We start from the raw sequence: 18734 nt of genomic DNA, 5'->3' as shown, positions 1-18734 counted from the left end.
CATTTTTTGTGGCTTTTTCTTTTTTCTCTTTCACTCATTTACTTAATGGATTATTTGAAAATTCTGACTGAACTTCAAAGATAGTATAAAATTCCCAGATAACCCTAATGCAAATTCCCCAATGCTATATTTTTCTATATTATCCCTCATTCTGCAACATTTATCCCTGAATATATAAAATATTTCTGAGTGAATAGTTAAGAGTAGATGGATAAGATGGTATGTCCCTTTACTCTTAAAATATTTTCAAGAATTGTTTTACATAACCACAGTATCATTGCCAAATTCCATAAATTAACCTGTTGGCTTCCACATATGATGGAGAACATGTTGTACTTTTCTTTCTGTGTCTGGTTATTTAACGTAACATAATGTCCTACAATTCCATCCATTTGATGCAAATGGCAGGATTCCCTGCTTCTCTATGCCTATATTTATACCACATTTTCTTTATGAATTTCTCTTGCAATGAGCATCTGATTCCATATGTAGATTCTGATTTCATACTGTAGCTTCTGATTCCATACTGTAGCTATTTTGTATAATGCCACAATAAACATGGGGACATAAGATTGCTGTTTCACAGTAAATGTAATTGTCCTAGTAGCTACTGCTTATAATACATTCCTCCCCCCAAAAAATAGCAACACAAATAAAAAATACATTTCATTTTGCCCATTATTTCCAGATTCATAAATTTGGCAAAAGGCTATTGGTAGTTGTCTCTTGAAGTCTCTCATGAGGTTGCACTTAGATCTCATCTGGAGCTGAGGTCATTGAAGACAACCAAGATGGTAATCAAGGATAATTCATTCACATGGCCAGAAGCTTGAAGTTCAACTGGGGATGCTGACAGAGCCACCTGTAAATGCTCTCTCCCACGTGATTGTCTCTACAAAGAGTAGATTTCCCATAAAGTATATATCCTAAGCCAAGAGGAGGAGGCATAACTTTCTAAGCTAGGTTCCTAAGTCAAGCTGTGCTGGCTTCACCACATTCTATTGCTTTAGTCAACTCACCCCTGTCAGCCCAGATGGGAGGGAAGGAGGAATGGACTGCAGAGGTCAATGGATAGATGTCACAGATTTTGTGGGTATTTTTTAAAATGACAGGTGTGTTAGATAACTCACTTTTTGTATTTTCCACTTTATACTTTTACACTATCTCTTATGGTCTTAATACCTAAAACTTGTAGAGTATATAGGAATGTGAGCTTCTCTCACCATGTCTCTTAGTATCCTATTATATTTTCTATGTTTTTGTCTTTCTGTTTTTCACTTTATATATTCACATGATATTCTCTCACCCACATCCTGCACAGGTGATGGAAATGGGGTTCCCCTCAGTGGAATGAGCTGGATGAGAAACAAAAGCTAGGAAAAATAGAAGGACAAAAAAACCCAAAGGACACAGAAAATATTTTCAGAAAGAAGGGGCAGGACGGACTAGACAATCATATGGATCAAGCGTCTGTACTAAAAAGCAAAATGGAGCCTGCACCTGCTTTATTTATATTGGGGGACATCAAAGGCCTTCCATAGAATGTTCTCCATTAAAGGTTAAAAAGGTGGCATATCCAGGTCCCAATGGGTAATGCCCTTCTCTGAAGTGACCATGAGAGATCTTCCTAGCGATGCAAAGATAAAGGTCATGTGTCTTGGGCAATCTATTGCATGGGAGAGCCATGGATAGTTCCCAAGGTTAAACCTGAAATCCCCCTGGCTTCATGCCTAGAGAAGATCCTCATGTGTTTTTCACGGATGGCTCCCTGCATTCTTCCACTTACTGTTTCTACTTTGTGCTAACCTGCAGTGTTGTTAGACTGAACCTCTGGTTTCTTATTTTAGTTACTGACTTTTTATTGGTTCTTTTTCATTACTTCTTTTTCTATACAGTATTGATTGGATTTTATCATCATTTCTCTAACAAAATGCACATCATGTCACTTAATTTACAAAATTTAATCATGATTATTTCAATTACCTATGAGAAAACACTAATACCATTCTATGAATATCTTATTTTATCTCATTTGTGCACTTCATTTTCTATGTAAACTCTTTTATATATGTGGTGTTTTGTTTTTGTTTTTTGATGGACAGATATTCTATTTGAAAAAAAATTCCATCGTACAAACCTTCAGAAAAGATTTTACTTTTTTCAATGCACTTTATTTAGGGTAGATCCCATTATACAAAGAGAACTGAAATGGTGAGAAACTGGGCACTCATTCCTATTTAAAAAAACTCTTTGAATTAACAACTTTTCTGGATTTTTAAGAGGATTCTCCTCTTCAGTCTCACCTAAATTTGACTAGGGTACTCCCAGGGAAATGTGGCAAACATGCTGTGATTTTCAGTCTCAACTAAATGACTTCAGGGGAAAATAGTTGATTCTAGTTTTTACATTTCTCTGAACTTGACTTCAAAGTCTTCCTCCCTTGGAAGCTATGCAAGCACTCAAACAACACTGATATATTAACACTTTCCTAAAGTAATTATTGGGTCTTGGTTTAAAAGAGTATGTCAGAAGAAGAAGCAAAACTCTTGAATAGACAGTCAGCTCTGAAAATAGGAAATTCCAGATTATACCCTAGAGCTTTCAGATGCAATCACTAGATTATTATTTATCTTAATTCAGTTTCCTGCTCTCTAATCTCTTCTGTAGAATACCAGACCCAGCTGCTTCCCCAGTGCAATAACTCCTGGTCTGACCCAGCAGGCTCTGCAGCCTCAGAGGGCCACACTACCAACTGCTCAGGTGAGCAAGGCCCCCAGAACCAGAGCCTCCCCATTCCCAGTGCAAATGCCCACTGACATGACCCTGTCTCTTCTCAGAGAGCAGACAGCTCTGCCTGGTGGACGGGGGCAATCACTGCGCAGGTAGAGTGGAAATCCTGCAGCAGGGCTCCTGGGGCTCCATCTGTGATGACAGCTGGGACCTGAGTGATGCCCATGTGGTGTGCAGACAGCTGGGCTGTGGAGTGGCCCTGGAAGCCACTATCTCTGCTTACTTTGGAGAGGGCCAGGGCCCATCTGGCTGGATGAGCTGAACTGCACAGGAGAGGAGGCCCATGTGTGGTAATGCCCTTCCGAGGGCTGGGGACAGCACAATTGCAGTCACAAGGAGGATGCTGGAGTCATTTGCTCAGGTTTGTGGTGCACACTGTGATCAGGTGGGGGAGGGCAGGAGAGGGTCTGCAGGATGGTATTTGAGTCCTAGGGCAGGGGTTTAGCAGTTGCTGACAAAGAAGGTGGGGGCTCACAGTTCCTGTCCCTGAAGCAAAGGAGAAGATGAGATATTTCTATTTCCTGATGAAGCACCTGAGCTTCTGCTCCTTCCTTCTCAGCACTGTCCCCTGACACAGTCATTCTCTGCAATATCCATTTAAAGCAGTCATCATTGTTCTGTAACATGTGGGTAAAACATCCTGACCCACTGAATTAATTTTCTACTTCTGCTGTAACAAGTTACCATAGAATGAGTGACTCAAAACAATCAAATTTATCATCGTACAGTGTGTAGGTGAGAACCTGACCTGGGTCTCCTTGGGATATATACGAGGTTTCAGCAGGCTGCAACAGCTGAAACTATGGGGAGACTAATTTTCTTGCCTTTTTCACCTTCTAGAAGTTGCCTCAATTCCTCGTATGACCCCTTCTTTCTTCAAAACCAAAACATCTCAACCCTCTCACAATTCCACATTCATCTCCCTCTGATGAGGGCCAGAAAGGCTTATCTGTTTTTGAGGATACAGGTGTAAAGATGTCATTAGATTGGGTCATCCTATCTAGGATTATCTAAGATAATCTCACAGTCTCACAGTGAAAACATTCTTTTGTAATTGTGTTTTTGTTTTTTTTTTTGTTTTGTTTTGTTTTTTTGTACTGGGATTAAACTCAGGGGGCTCAAAAACTGAGCCACAGCCACAGCCCTTTTATTTATATTTTACTTTGAGACAGGGTCACATTAAGTTGCATAGCGCCTCACTGAGTTGCTGAAGCTAGCTTTGAACATGGGATGCTCCTGCTTCAGCTTCCAGGCAACAGGGATTACAGGCATCTCCCACTGTGCCTAGAGAAAGGATCATTGTCTTCATCTTGTCTGAAAAGCCCTTTTGCAATGTGAGGTAAAATATACACAGGCTCTCAGGATCAGGAAGTGACATATCTCCACTATTCTGCCACCCCTCTGTCCATGCTCCTTTTCTAGGATCTGTCATATGATTAGTCAGATAGTAGATGAATATAGATAGATAGCAGATAGTAGATAAGAGTTTACTTTCTACAGAATCAACACCCACATCAATGTCCCTGCCTATGCGTTTGTTAATATTACATTGTTGTAAAGAGAGTTACAAGTTAGCAAAATGAATTAAAGGGACAAAACATCTAGTCTTTCACCTAGTGGGCACTTTCTCACCAGAGTCAGCAATAAGCACTCACTACCTAGGAATAACAAAAAAAAAATACCAGTAATAGTTGAATGGTCACCATGCCCTGTTTTCCTCCTCTTGGTTTCAGAGTTCCGGGCCCTCAGGTTGGTAAGTGAGGACCAGGAGTGTGCTGGGTGGCTGGAGGTTTTCTACAACAACACCTGGGGCAGTGTCTGTCACAGCCCCATGGAAGATGTGACCTTGTCCATGATCTGCAGACAGCTTGGCTGTGGGGACAGTGGGACTCTGAATTTCTTGGTTCCTTCCAGAGAAGGTTCTATACCCCGCTGGGTGGATGGAATCCACTGTCGGGAAACTGATATCTCTCTCTGGCAGTGTCCTTCTGACCCCTGGAAACACCAATCTTGCTCTGCAAATGAGGAAGCTCATATCACATGTACAGGTGACCTACTTGTTGTCTATTTCTATGTGTTTGTCCTATGCCTGTAGGTTGTTATTAAGAAAGTTTCACATATTCAAGCATAATGGATGAGTTGAAATTAGTCTACTGGATAGAGATTACTTGATCAACATGTTGTAGTCCTGTTTCAAAGGCAGATGTGAGGAAACTATTGATAGTAGCAACTTATGTGAAAAGAACCAGAGACTGAACTGAGAATATGGGAGCATGAAGTTATACTCTGATGAACATTCTTAGCAATTAGCTCATGCAGTCTTAAATTATACTAATAACTTATTATATAAACTGTATTTCCTTAGTAAAGGGGTGAACTGGACCTCAGTTGTGTACATTGTTTGCTCTGTGCTATCACTTTGTTCCCACACTTCCACCCCACCACAGGTAATGAGGCTTAATCATTACTATCATCTGATGATAGGTATCATGGTGGTCATTTATCTCAGATAAGGAGTAACATTTCAGCTCTCTCACACTTTCAAGTGAATGGGGGGGGAAATTTGGAAATCAAATATATTGGGCTGTTTACTCTGAAATCCATCTACAACCAGACAGACAACATCTCAGGCCATTTTGTTGATGAAAAGTAATCAAGTGATTTGGAGGTAGAACCTTAATTCCAGGCAGGAGGACAGACACAGAAAGAAAACACTACCACTGTCTTCATAGGTTTTCCACTCCAGCCTGATAACACGATCATGCAAAAATTTGAGTGTCATGAAGGTACTGTGGAAATATGTGATTTGGGGAAAAGAGTAATCATTTTTAGTTTGATAACTAAATGAGTAGTGGTCCAATAAAAGAAGAAAGGAGGAGCATGGTGACTTTGAGGTAGTGATAAAATCTCATCATGAGCAGAGCAAGAAGAGGATGAGGGGAAAGATACATGATTACCTGGATGGGTAAGAAGAGCTTAAGTTCTCTCCAAGGCATGGCCCCAATAACAATCTTCTTGAAAAGCTGTTTGTTAGTCTTCTCATCTCAACATTATGGGGAATTTCTGTGAGATGGGGGGGTGAGTCTTCCCTTACTTTCTTCTTGGATTTATCTCCTCATAGTCCCAGTGGTCTTTGTTGATACCACTTTCTTGCCTTTATCCATATCCTACTGGAAACTAATGTGGCACTTCATCCCTCTCCCAGTAAGCATTCCATGGGTCCTGTTGGAAATTGGAAACTATCATGTTCTAATTTCTTAAAACTTATAATGTCCCTTTAATTTCTTATTCTGATAAAACCCTGGCTGTCCTCTGAAAACAATAATGTCCTCATCATTCAGAGGCTCTATGCTTCCCTTTTTTTCAAGGTCAAATCTTAGAATAAGATTCTATCCCATTTTTAGGATATTTCTGGTGTGCCTTGAAATTTCAATATTTTGTTTCTTTTTCTCCATGTCCAGCTGCCCCATGAAAATTGCCCCATGAGACTCCCCCTCAACCCAGAAGGCTGCAGTACCAGGCTCACCAGGCTCCTCTGACTCCTGTTCCTGGTGCTGCCAATATCCTTGAATACAACTGAGATAACATCCTGGCCTCTGCATTCCTGAATTTCTCCCTTTGAGGTATTGTGCTCCCTCTCACTCCATCTCTGTGTATGGCCACACTATTGACCACTACCTGTCCATCCTGAGATCTTGATTGCATTGCTCTTTCTCTGACTGTTGCCTCTTCTCCTTATGGCACATAGTCTTGATACTCCTTTTCTAGATATTTTATACTCATGCAGATTCCAAATATTTTCCCTTATCATTTTTCCAGTTTTCCACTCTCCTCTGAGTTGCACATGTTCTTCTTACAACATGATGCCCCATTATAATCACCCCCTTCAAGTACACTCAACTCCCTGCTCTCTTCTTTATCTGTCAATGGCAAGAGTGGTTGTGTAAATACCTAACTCTTCCCTGCCTGCACTAGACTAGGCAAGGACTGTTGGATCATGAACAAGTACTGTATCTTGCTATAATGTGAAATTATCCTGCTAGTCTCCTTGAATTTGTGATCAACCTTTGATGAACCATCCACAATGATCCTCTCTATTCTAGTGTGCTGCTCTCACATGTGCTCTTGCCCTCTCTTTAATATGTTATTTTACAAATTCTCAGATCTCACTCATGCTGATGTTTTAAGCCCACCATACACTTAAATGATGATCTTGCCTCAAATCCCTGGAAAATTGAAACCTTCAGCTATCTACCTCATTTTTTTTCTCATATGGTTACTCTACCTTATTGGTTGTTCTTATTCTGTCTAATAGGTTTGCTATTTCTCTATTTACCTTATAAATTTTAGACACATTCTTGGTTGAACCTCAGACTCTCTACTCTTACTTACCTATCCTACTTCCCCAGAGGTGTATTCTAAAGATGTTGTATGGAATATTCTGTAGATATCTGCTAAGTCCAATTGATGTATAATGGTAGTGTAACTATGATGTGTACTTGTTGATATTTTCTGTGCATGCCAAATCTATTAGTGAGATGGGATATTAAGATACGCCTAGTATTGTATGGAAGTTTGTTTTCTTGTTATAGCTTATGATTGTTTTTTAAATAAATTCTGTGTTCTTTTATTTGGTACATATTTATTTATAATTATTATATCTTCTTGATGGTTTATTTTATTTACTAATATGTAGTGACCTTCTTTGTCTCTTCTGACTGATTTTGGAGTGTGTTTTTCACATATGAATACAGCTACTTCTGTTTACTCTCAGGTTCCATTTGCTTTCAATGTCACTTTTAATAATTTTCTTCTCAGTCTACATATGTCTTTGCCTATGTGGTAGATTTCTTGCAGGCGGCAAGTTGTTGGATCTTGATTTTTAATGCAGTTATCCAGGCTGCATCTTTTAATTTGAAAATCAGACCACTGATTCTCAGAATTATATTTGAAAGGTTTTTACAAGTGCCTGTCTTTTTTTTTTTCTGGAGAGTTTGAATAATCTGTGATCATGTCTTTCTCCCTTATTCATCTTGGAGCTTTAATGATTTACTGAATTGATAATGTTTAATTCTTTCCTCTTTCTCACTTGTTTATCTGCTCTTCTAGTGTTATTTATTATTTCTTATGATCTCATTGTTAGATTGTCTTGCTTTCTATTCTGTGTGTAGGATTGCTTCCTTATCTTCTACATTGCAGGTTCATAATTCAAAATTCCTTTTACTGATGCTTATCTTCAAAAGTCTTATTTTCCTTTGATTCTGAAGGATAACTTTTCTGAACATAGTCATGTAGGTGGCAACTATTTTCTCTCATGGTCTCAAGTACATCATTCATGCCCCCTGGCTGCTAGTGTTTCTGCTTATAAATCTGTTATGTGAGGGTCTTCTTGGTAAGCACCCTTCTCTTAATAATGTGACTTGGGGTGTCAGTGTCCTGAAGAGTTGAGATTAATTCCAAGTGGACATTGTAGGTTGTTTCTCTGTGGCTTCTTTGGTTGGTAATGATGGGTTCTGAAACTCCATGTATAGTTTCAGAGCACAATATTGTTCTCTGTATTTCTCATACAAATGGAGTCTTTCTGGTAGTTCATGCATGTTGTTATATACAGCACAGTGTGAAGGGCATTCTTTCTGTAGTTATTTTTCCAGTATTATTTTTAGTGTTTGGTCTGAGGGTATAGGGCAACAACCTGTGCTGAGGCCCTTCAAATCACTTTTCCCACATCATTTGAATTATTTCCCCCATGTTTTCTTAAGCTGGAGATTGTCCAGAAGCAGGAGTTATGCCTACTTGTGGCTGGCTCATCAGCTGTGGATTTCTCTCTTCCCTATTCATTAAGTTGAAATACTCACCAACCCTTATCAGCACTAGGTCATGTGTTCAGTAATGTGCAACTTCTCTAGATTGGCAAGAGTTATATCTCAGTGGCAAAGCACACACCCAATATGTTTGAGGTTCTCTGTTTGATCACCAACATAACTCAGAAAAAAGAAAACAATAGCAATAACCACAACATAACAATAAACTGACTGGACATGTTGGTACATGCTAATAATCCCAGCCACTCAGGAGGCTGAGGCAGGAGGATTGTGAGTTCAAAGCCAGCCTCAGCAATTTAACAAGGCACTAAGCAACTCAATGAGACCCTGTCTCTAGATAAAATACAAAATAGGGCTGGGAATGTGGCTTAGTGGTCCAGTGTCCCTGAGTTAAATCCCCAGTATCCTCTCCCCAAAAATAATTTTAAAAGGGCTGGGAATGTGTCTCAGTTGTTAAATTCCCTGAGTTCAATCCCCGGTACCAAATAAAACACCTATAGAAATACAGTAATAATCAATTACACTCAACAACAACTAAAACAGCAATAACAATAGATAAAGGGAAGAAGAAATATGAAATGAAAAAGAAAGTAAAGAATTAGTAAAAGGAAAATTAATTCAAAAAATATTGAAGTTGGAAAATAAAAGGGAAGGAAGAAAGGGAATTTTAGAAAGAGGAAGAAAAATATTTGTAACAAAAAAAGGGAAAACATAACCAGGCAGGTGACACTTGCCTGTGATCCTATGGACTCTAAAGGCTGAGACAGCATTCCAAGTACAGTACCAGCTTGAGCAACTTAGAGAGAACCTGCCTCATAAATAAATAATTAAATAAAAATTTAAAAGATTGGGGATGTAGCTCAGTGGTAAAGTGCCTCTGGGGTCAATCACAAGTACAATAAAGAGAAGGGGAGGGGTGAAAAAGAAAAAGGGGGAAAATCATTTGAAGAATTAAAAACAAATTAATTAAATAATAGTATAAAAATATAATAAAGCATAAAGAAAACTACGTGTCAAAATTTCTTCCCACCAAAGTATTTGCATTGAAGACACTTTTTCCAGGTCATCTAACATTTGAATCCATCAGGAATGTGGGAGTCAATTGCAAAAGAAATCAGATTCAGTTCCTCTCTCTTCCCACCAAACATGCTGGGATCAGAGGCAATAGATTGGCTATACTGTTCTCCTCATTTCCCGTTAAGGAGGTTAAAGGAGTGTTGACAAGACAGGTTATAATATCCCTGCAGGGGCTTTGTCTGGAAACCTGAAAGCATGTCATATGTCAAGTCAGCTCTTCCTTTGGTGGTTTGCACACCCAACGGGTGGGCACACATTTGCCCCAGATGCCTCTAGAAGGTGCCCATTGGGGTGTGCTAAGGGTCCTAGCCATGGTGAATTCCTGGAAAGCATGTGGAAAATAGTGTAATCCCTGGATAGACGACATGGGAATGCAATGAATTACCAGACGCTGTCTCTGAGTTCTCAGACCTGGTATCTATGTGCAACCACATTGCCTGGAATTGCTCTTCTTTACCGAGAGTGGGGCCACTTACCAATGAGACCTCCATCCTTCCCCTACTATTTGATGCTCTCAGCATGTTTGTGTCAGTCACTCTTCCTACCTGAGACTGTAGAACATTAACTTACACCTAATAACGGTGGCAGGGTGGCCCAGGGGCCTAAAATTGTGATTACCCTATATTGTCTAAACCCCAGAGCAGTTAGTCCCTAACAATGGCCCCTTCTTGATATAGCTCCTGGTTATATCACTCTGAGAGCTTGCTGAGCAATGTGATGAATTTTTTCTCTAAAGCTTTCTTGTTGTACAAGAGTATTCTCTCTCAGAACAATTCCCTAAATTTGATCTAAAGCTTGTAAGAACCATGTGTTTCTCCCACAGGTAAGACACCATCTAGGCTGTCTACATTCTCCAGTTTACTTTATGCTTGAAGGTTGCCTCCCTCACCCGGGAAGCTGGAGATTAAGTTGTAATTTGCTTTATACTTTTCTCTGGGCTGCCTTTCTCCTTCTCCCTGTTGTTTATAGTTCCTCTATTTCTCTTCTCAAAGTACAAATATCCCTTTGTTTCCTAATAGTTTTAACTCAGAGAGTCACAACAAAGTTACTTCTTTTCTGCCATTTACGTCCTATTTTTGAATAATAACAACTCCTGAAAGAAGAATTTGGTAAAAGGGTAACATTTTATGATACCTACTGAAGTTGAGCAATGTCGATATCTGAAATCATCTTTTTTTGACAACTTGCTCAATATACCTAAAGTGAATCAAGTTTTGACATTACATGTCCAATCTGAACTCTGAAGCCTAGAATCATTAGTGAAATATTTGGAGGCAAGCCATGGTCAATTCATTCTTCAATCTTATGATTATATGATTATTATTTATCCTGGATTCATGGCTGTCACCTGAGGTTCCTGATGATCTCACATTTGATCTCCTTACTCTATGCCTGTGCCCTGGTCCTTCCACATCTCTAGCCATTGGCACTCAATTGTGTGCTTTATAAGAACCAATCAGATGCTGGCCCATTGACTTTTAGAAATTATTCAGAAAAAGACATTTTTATCTACTCAAGCTAGGAAACCTGACATTTCTAGAATTGTGTTATCAGATCCTGTGAAGATCTCTGCAAATAGTAGGTTTAACTCTGATGGGAACTACCTCATAACTTCTACCTGAGACATCTAACTAGACTATGATGTGTTTAAACTCATTTCTTTTTTTTTACACAATTAATTGTCCCACTTGTTTGGTAGAAATTGAAATTTAGCTACTATTCTGGTATAAACAATTCCATGTCTTACACAGCAAGTTCTGCAGTCTGAAAGTGGATTCTGCAAACTGATTGGCTAGGAGAGGGAGTACCAGAGGAAAAGAATACCCTTCTCCTTTTCTTTGTAAATACAACTATTGACATGATTCTTTTCCTCAGAGACTCCACAGGTCCGCCTGGTGGATGGAGGCAGTCGCTGTGCAGGCAGAGTGGAGATCCTTCACCAGCATTGCTGGGGCATTGTCTGTGGCTACCACTGGGACCTGAATGATTCCCATGTGGTGTGCAGACAAATGGGCAGTGGAGTGGCCCTCGATGCCATGTACTATGCACAATTTGGGGAGGGATCAGGGCCCCTCTGGCTGGATGACCTGAAGTTCACAGGAGAGGAGGACCAAGTGTGGAAGTGCCCTTCTCTAGGCTGGGGGCAACACAACTGCATACATGCTGCAGACGCAGGTGTCATCTACTCAGGTATGGTCTGCATATTCTCCACTGTCTAAGAGAATGGAAGGAACCAAAGTGTGTATTCAATTCTAGAGAAATAAGAGACAGATGAGCCATAGAGGACTCAGAGTTCCCCATGGACCCTGGGTGTTCAAAATAGCAGTGGATAATGGGCTTTAATTATTTCTTGTAAATCTCAAATACTGTCCTTTTCATTCTCTGCAGTCATACTCAAAAAGATAGGGTTTTTTTTTGTAGAATCATTTCACTTAAAATCATCTTCATAATTTTGTTTCTATAATTTACTATTTATATATTTATTTATAAATTACCACACATATCCTCTTTCAAAAGATAGACAAGAATGGGGCTTACTTTTTTTCAGTTGAATTGAATGTTCATATATGTATAGCCAGAGATAATTCTTCACTGGGTTAATAGGTGTACAGGCACAAGGATGGGATTAAACACATCACAGGGGAATTTAAGAATTACCAGAAAATTGCAATTCTCCTTTCCAGATTCAGACATCAGAATTATCAACTCATTGGCAGAAAGGGCCAAAGAACTGTGGGCAAATGCTATGAGACACAGGTTTTCCTTCCATCATTACTACAATAGATTCTCTCTACATTTCTTTCTTAAAGCAACATCTGTATAAACTCATATGTGGGAGATGAATTTAGTCCTGTGCTGGCAGATCAGTGTTGGATGAAACAAAATATTAATGCATATTTATTATGGTAAGATGATATATAATTTAGGACTCAGATCAGAATAGTTGTTCAAATACATCAAATAACTCCCACAAATACATCACAATAACTGTAATTCACACACCAAACTGGCTTCATAAGAGACAATAAAGCAGGTGAGTGCATGCTTTTACAATGATTAAAAAAAATAAAGACACATTGAGGGAGGAAGGAAGATAAGACTTGCCCTTTCCCTAACCTCAGGCAGCCCAGAATGAAGAGAAATGCATACTTTGGGGGGAATGGAAAGGGAATTTAGCCCAGACCTTAAATTGAAACCCAGGACTAGGCCTGCCACAGTGAAACCTGGGTCCCAACAGAGCCCTATAACCCTGTCCCCATGCCAGTAACCTGACACTGAGACTCTGGAACTCTGTTGTGTTGGGCAGCAAAGAGTCTGTCTCCACCACTACTTCTCCAACCTTTAGCAGAAGAGGGAAAAGCAAGACACTCTAAGGATCAGGGCACCTTGCTGGCACTGGACTTTGACTTGGAGTTCAGTGTCAGGCCAATAAGGATCATACACATGGGGCTGGGATGTGGCTCAAGCGGTAGCACGCTTGCCTGGCATGCATGCGGCCCGGGTTCGATCCTCAGTACCACATACAAAGATGTTGTGTCCGCCGAAAACTAAAAAAATAATAAATATTAAAAAATTCTCTCTTTCTCTCTCTCTCTTTAAAAAAAAGGATCATACACAGCACTGAGTAGGAATTAGAGGCCTCAAATGTAGAACATATATAAAAGAGCAAGACCTGTGTGCTGCTGGGACAGACTCAAGAAAAGCCTGCAGCACCTGTGGCTGGTTGCAGGAGTCTGGAGCCTTGAGTCCACCTCAGCAGTAGGCAGCTCATAGCATTGAGGTTCTTAATTCCTCCCCACTGCTGTTTTGCCTTAGCAGGATGTGGCCTCAGTGTATGAAATAGCATTGCAGTGTTGGTGGCCACAGTACTTCCCACCTCATTCTTCCTCAAACCCTGGTAGTACAATATAAAGAAGATTAAGTCTCTGTGTGAAGGTGAAAAGTTAGTTGAGGAATTGCATTTTATTTAGAAGGCAAAACACTGGTTCTTATCTCTATATATTATAGTATATCTCTCAAAGATGGAAGATAAAGACTCTCAGGCATCAAGAGAAAAAAAAGAAATAACATATAAGAATGTCCCAATTCACCTGATGGCAGAGTTCTCAACAGTAAACATATAGGTCAGAAGTGAGTGCCATGAGATTTTAATAGAACTGAAGAAAAACCTGCCAATCAAGAATACTGAATCCAGCAAATCAATGGGCCAAGGACCTGAACAGACACTTCTCAGAGGAGGACATACAGTCAATCAACAAGTACATGAAAAAATGCTCACCATCTCTACCAGTCAGAGAAATGCAAATCAAAACCACCCTAAGATACCATCTCACTCCAGTTAGATTGGCAGCCATTAGGAAGTCAAACAACAACAAGTGCTGGCGAGGATGTGGGGAAAAAGGTACACTTGTACATTGCTGGTGGGACTGCAAATTGGTGCAGCCAATTTGGAAAGCAGTATGGAGATTTCTTGGAAAGCTGGGAATGGAGCCACCATTTGACCCAGCTATTCCCCTTCTGGGTCTATTCCCTAAAGACCTAAAAAGAGCATGCTACAGGGACACTGCTACATCGATGTTCATAGCAGCACAATTCACAATAGCTAGACTGTGGAACCAACCTAGATGCCCTTCAATGGATGAATGGATAAAAAAAAATGTGGCATTTATACACAATGGAGTATTACTCTGCATTAAAAAATGACAAAATCATAGAATTTACAGGGAAATGGATGGCATTAGAGCAGATTATGCTAAGTGAAGCTAGCCAATCCCTAAAAAACAAATGCCAAATGTCTCCTTTGATATAAGGAGAGTAACTAAGAACAGAGTAGGGTCGAAGAGCATGAGAAGAAGATTAACATTAAACAGGGATGAGAGGTGGGAGGGAAAGGGAGAGAGAAGGGAAAATGCATGGAAATGGAAGGAGACCCTCAGAGTTATACAAAAGTACATACAAGAGGAAGTGAGGGGAAGGGGAAAAATAATACAAGGGGGACAAACGAATGTCAGTAGAGGGGGCAGAGAGAGAAGAGGGGAGGGGGGATAGTAGAGGATAGGAAAGGCAGCAGAATACAACAGACACTAGTATGGCAATATGTAAATCAATGGATGTGTAACTGATGTGATTCTGCAATCTGTATATGGGGTAAAAATGGGAGCTCATAACCCACTTGAATCAAATTGTGAAATATGATATATCAAGAACTATATAATGTTTTGAACAGCCAACAATAAAAAATTAAAAAAAAAAAGAAATAAAAGCGGTACAAACACATTATCAGACATCCTGCACCTCTCACACAAATTACCATATGACACAGTAATCCCAATGTTGAGCATATGTCCAAAGGAAGTGAAATCTCTATGTTGATGAAACACCTGTACTCCCATGTTTATGGCAGTGCTATTAATAGTAGCTAAGAAATGGACATAATCTAAACTTCCATCAGCTGATAAATGGACAAATAAATTAAATGCAATAGGATACTATTTGGCCATTAAAATGAATCAAATCCTTTCATTCAACATAACATGCATGGGTCAGGAGATCACTAGGTTAACTAAAATAAGTCAGGCAAAGAAAGACAAGTATCTTATAATCTAACTGTATGTCAAATATAAAAGAATTGACCTCATCGATGTTGAGAGTAGAATTGTGGTTACCATAGACTAGAGAATGCAGAGAATGGGAATTGGAAGGCAACTGACTGATCAATGAATAATAGGTTTTACTTAAATAGGAGCAAGAAGTTTTGGTGCACCATGGCACAGTAGAATGTCTATAAAAAATAACAATGAACTACATTTAAAAAAGCTACAAGAAAGTGTTTTGGAAGCTTTCACCAAAAAAAAAAAAATGAAGATTTGAGGAGACAAAGAAATGCAATATATACATACATCAGCACATGAATTTACTCAATTAATATGTACATTATATCAGTAGGTATGAGTTAGTATAAATTTACTTAGATGAAAATGAAGGAAAATATACAGGTGACAAGATATGGGGGAAATTATATTGCTTATATCTAATGGAAACAATGAAACAAGAAGAATATATTGTCAGATAAATGTGATAAGAATGAGACATGAAGACAAATAGAATTTTCTGAAGAAGACAGAAGAAGCTTACAGTATCTGGGGGATGGCCTTCAAAGTTTGACAAAGTGCATATAAGGATTACCTCTGCAGCACCTGCAGCACGTAAGACCCTGGTGGAAGGGCAATCTGTGTACATTGTGTGAACTCAATACACATCTCCTTCACAAAAGGACGAAAATGATTCGCAAGAGTGACTCAAGCTGAGGTATTGAGAAGGTCAGAATAGAGAAAGAAAAGATCCATTGGATGATACTTTCATAAGAAACTTGAAACATGCCCAGGGGAACAATGTGTCTATGGAGCAAAAGTTCAGACAAAGATACATATGGCTGCAATTTTTAATTACTTGAGTGAGAATGATTCATATGAATCAATAGATTTCTGCAGATGCAATTTTTCTTTCTTTTTCACTCAGTGGCTCACAAACTTCAAATGGCTTAAAACTGGTTTTCTTCCCCACTGGATGTAAAGCTCTGAAAATATAATGACATTGTTTTCTTTAAATATACATACACAGCACCTAGAAAAACATCTGGAACATGAAAAATTCTGAAAACATGATAGTATTCTGAATAACAAAACAAGGAAGCACACTCTCAATATTGTCATTGCACACCTCTCTCCTATATCAGGCCTGAGTGGAAAGTTCAGATTGTGTCTCCTTTGAAAACGTCTCTGCTGCATTTTTTATTCTTTCCCGATTGGAGGCATTTCTACCCATACTGGGTAAATTCCATTTTGATGGCTTACTTTGAAAATAAAAATTATTGAACATGTTATTTTACAGAGAAAGTACTCCCTTCTTCAGGACATCAACCTACTATTACATTACAATTCCATATTTGTAGTCAGCCTACCCAAAGGTCTGAACCCATACTCAAAATCACTTCCTGATCAACTTCATTAGATGTCTAATGGCTTCTTCCAACTTTACTATTAGTAACAAAATGATCCCTAGAAACAAAACAAAAAGGCAAAGGAGCATGCTCAAATCTTCTGATCCTACTTTTTTGGGGGATGGGGAGGTACTAGGGATTGAATTCAAGGGCACTCAATCACTGAACCAAATCCACAGACCTTTTTTCTATTTTATTTAGAAGGCAACAGATTGATCAATGAGTTGCTTAGTGCCTTTCCATTGCTGAGGCTGCTTTGAACTCGAGATCCTCCTGCCTCAGCCTCCAGAGCCACTGGGATTACAGGCAAATGCCACATCACCCAGCTGATGCAACTTCAAAATTCTCTGTCTTCTTTAATAGGAAGGATGGTGTAAAGAAGCCAGATTATCTTAGTCACCATAACCTACTTTCCATCTCTGTCTCACACTATTTAGTGGGCTCTTTTCTCATCTCTAAATGGGAAATTAATATAAATTGTAATTTTTGATACATTTTGAATTTTTTCATTCTTTAACAAATGTTAACTTACTTGGAATTATTACCTGTGAACTGAAAGTTCCTGAGGATAAAATAGTGAAAAGTAAATCCTAATTTTTTTCTACACTGAGTTGAAATTCAGAGGATAGATATAGGTTTATTAAAAAAGGAGGTAGACTGACACACACAAACACAGAGTTAGATATATTGTAATACATAGAAATATATATATATATATGTATATATATATATATATATATTTTTTTTTTTTTTTTTTCTGGAGTCAGCCATTTAGAACAGTCTTACAAATTTCTCCTCCTGAAGTTGTCTTCAGACACTTGCTCATGGAATCTCCATTCTAACACTACTGAATCCATTCTCTACATTCCATTCCTGGGAAAAGAAAAATATTTTACAGTTTTCCTGAGACATATAGCTCCCAATTCCAACCCTAGATACTCATTGTACTGGTTATTTTCTTCCACAGGATTTGTGCGTTTGGATGGAGGAGGTGGACCTTGCTCTGGGTGAGTGGAAGTGAATTCTGGAGGAGGATGGACTCCAGTACCTTATGGGAATTTCACATTACCCACTGCCCAGGTCATCTGTGCAGAGCTGGGTTGTGGTAAGGCAGCATCTTTTACCTTGGACCTGCCCCTCAGAGAGGACAGTGAACAGGTCTGGGCTGAAGAGTTCCAGTGTAAGGGATGGGAGCCGAGCTCTGGTTCTGCCCCAGAGTGCCCTGTCCTGCAGGCAGCTGCCACCATAGAGGGGCTGTGCAAGTTGTCTGCTCAGGTGAGACCCACAGCAGGACTTTAACCTTTTTGCACACTCTGTTGTGGTAACAAATGTGAGGTGTTACTAAAACCCTGTCTTCTACCAGGATATACAGATGTTCATCTCATGAAAAATGGCAGCTCTCAGTGTGAGGGTCAAGTGGAGATGAAGACCTCTGGAGGCTGGAGAACACTCTGTGCCTCCCACTGGAATATGGCAAATGCCAATGTAGTTTGCCATCAGCTGGGCTGTGGAGTCTCCATCTCCACCCCAAAGGGAGCATACTTTGTGGAAGGAGGAGATGAGATCTGGAGAGACCGATTTCACTGCTCAGGATCTGAGTCCTTCCTGTGGAATTGCCCTGTGACTGCCCTGGGTGTTCCTGCCTGTGCCCATGGAAACACAGCCTCTGTGGTCTGCTCAGGTAAGAGAGGGCAGGGCTGACTGGTACTCAGTTTTCCCCTTGTGTGACAAGAGAAGACAGCATGGAGAGCAGAGCAGAAATATGAGACATTCCTTGGTGAAATATGATTCTTCTCAATGAAGATTCATATTCACATTTCAGACCCTGTCAAGGATTATTCAGAGTATTTTTTATTGACAAAGGCTGTAGGTTTATTATTTCCTGTATAGCTTAAGCATACAGAACACCCAAATACCTTCTTCAATGTTTTCTCAAATCTTAAACTTCTGCTACCAAATTTGCTTCAAACTTTTAAAATTATTATTGTTATTTGTTCTTAATAGCTAGAATAGTATTTAATAGCTTAATAGTAGAATGTATTTTA

At 39.4% G+C, this 18734-nt stretch overlaps 1 protein-coding gene across 1 annotated transcript in view; it reads left to right on the top strand.

Moving 5' to 3' along the window:
* Window positions 1–18734, top strand: part of LOC114104827 (antigen WC1.1-like) — a 185280-nt gene that overhangs the window by 145073 nt on the left and 21473 nt on the right. The window contains 8 exon segments of the mRNA XM_071609306.1: window positions 2668–2760; window positions 2838–3017; window positions 3020–3151; window positions 4524–4838; window positions 11565–11879; window positions 17657–17884; window positions 17887–17964; window positions 18053–18370. Coding sequence (XP_071465407.1) covers window positions 2668–2760; window positions 2838–3017; window positions 3020–3151; window positions 4524–4838; window positions 11565–11879; window positions 17657–17884; window positions 17887–17964; window positions 18053–18370 — 1659 coding nt within the window.

This window comes from Marmota flaviventris, chromosome 3 (genome assembly GCF_047511675.1).
Source record: "Marmota flaviventris isolate mMarFla1 chromosome 3, mMarFla1.hap1, whole genome shotgun sequence".
NCBI lineage: Eukaryota > Metazoa > Chordata > Mammalia > Rodentia > Sciuridae > Marmota > Marmota flaviventris.
This window is presented reverse-complemented; position numbering and strand designations above follow the sequence as displayed.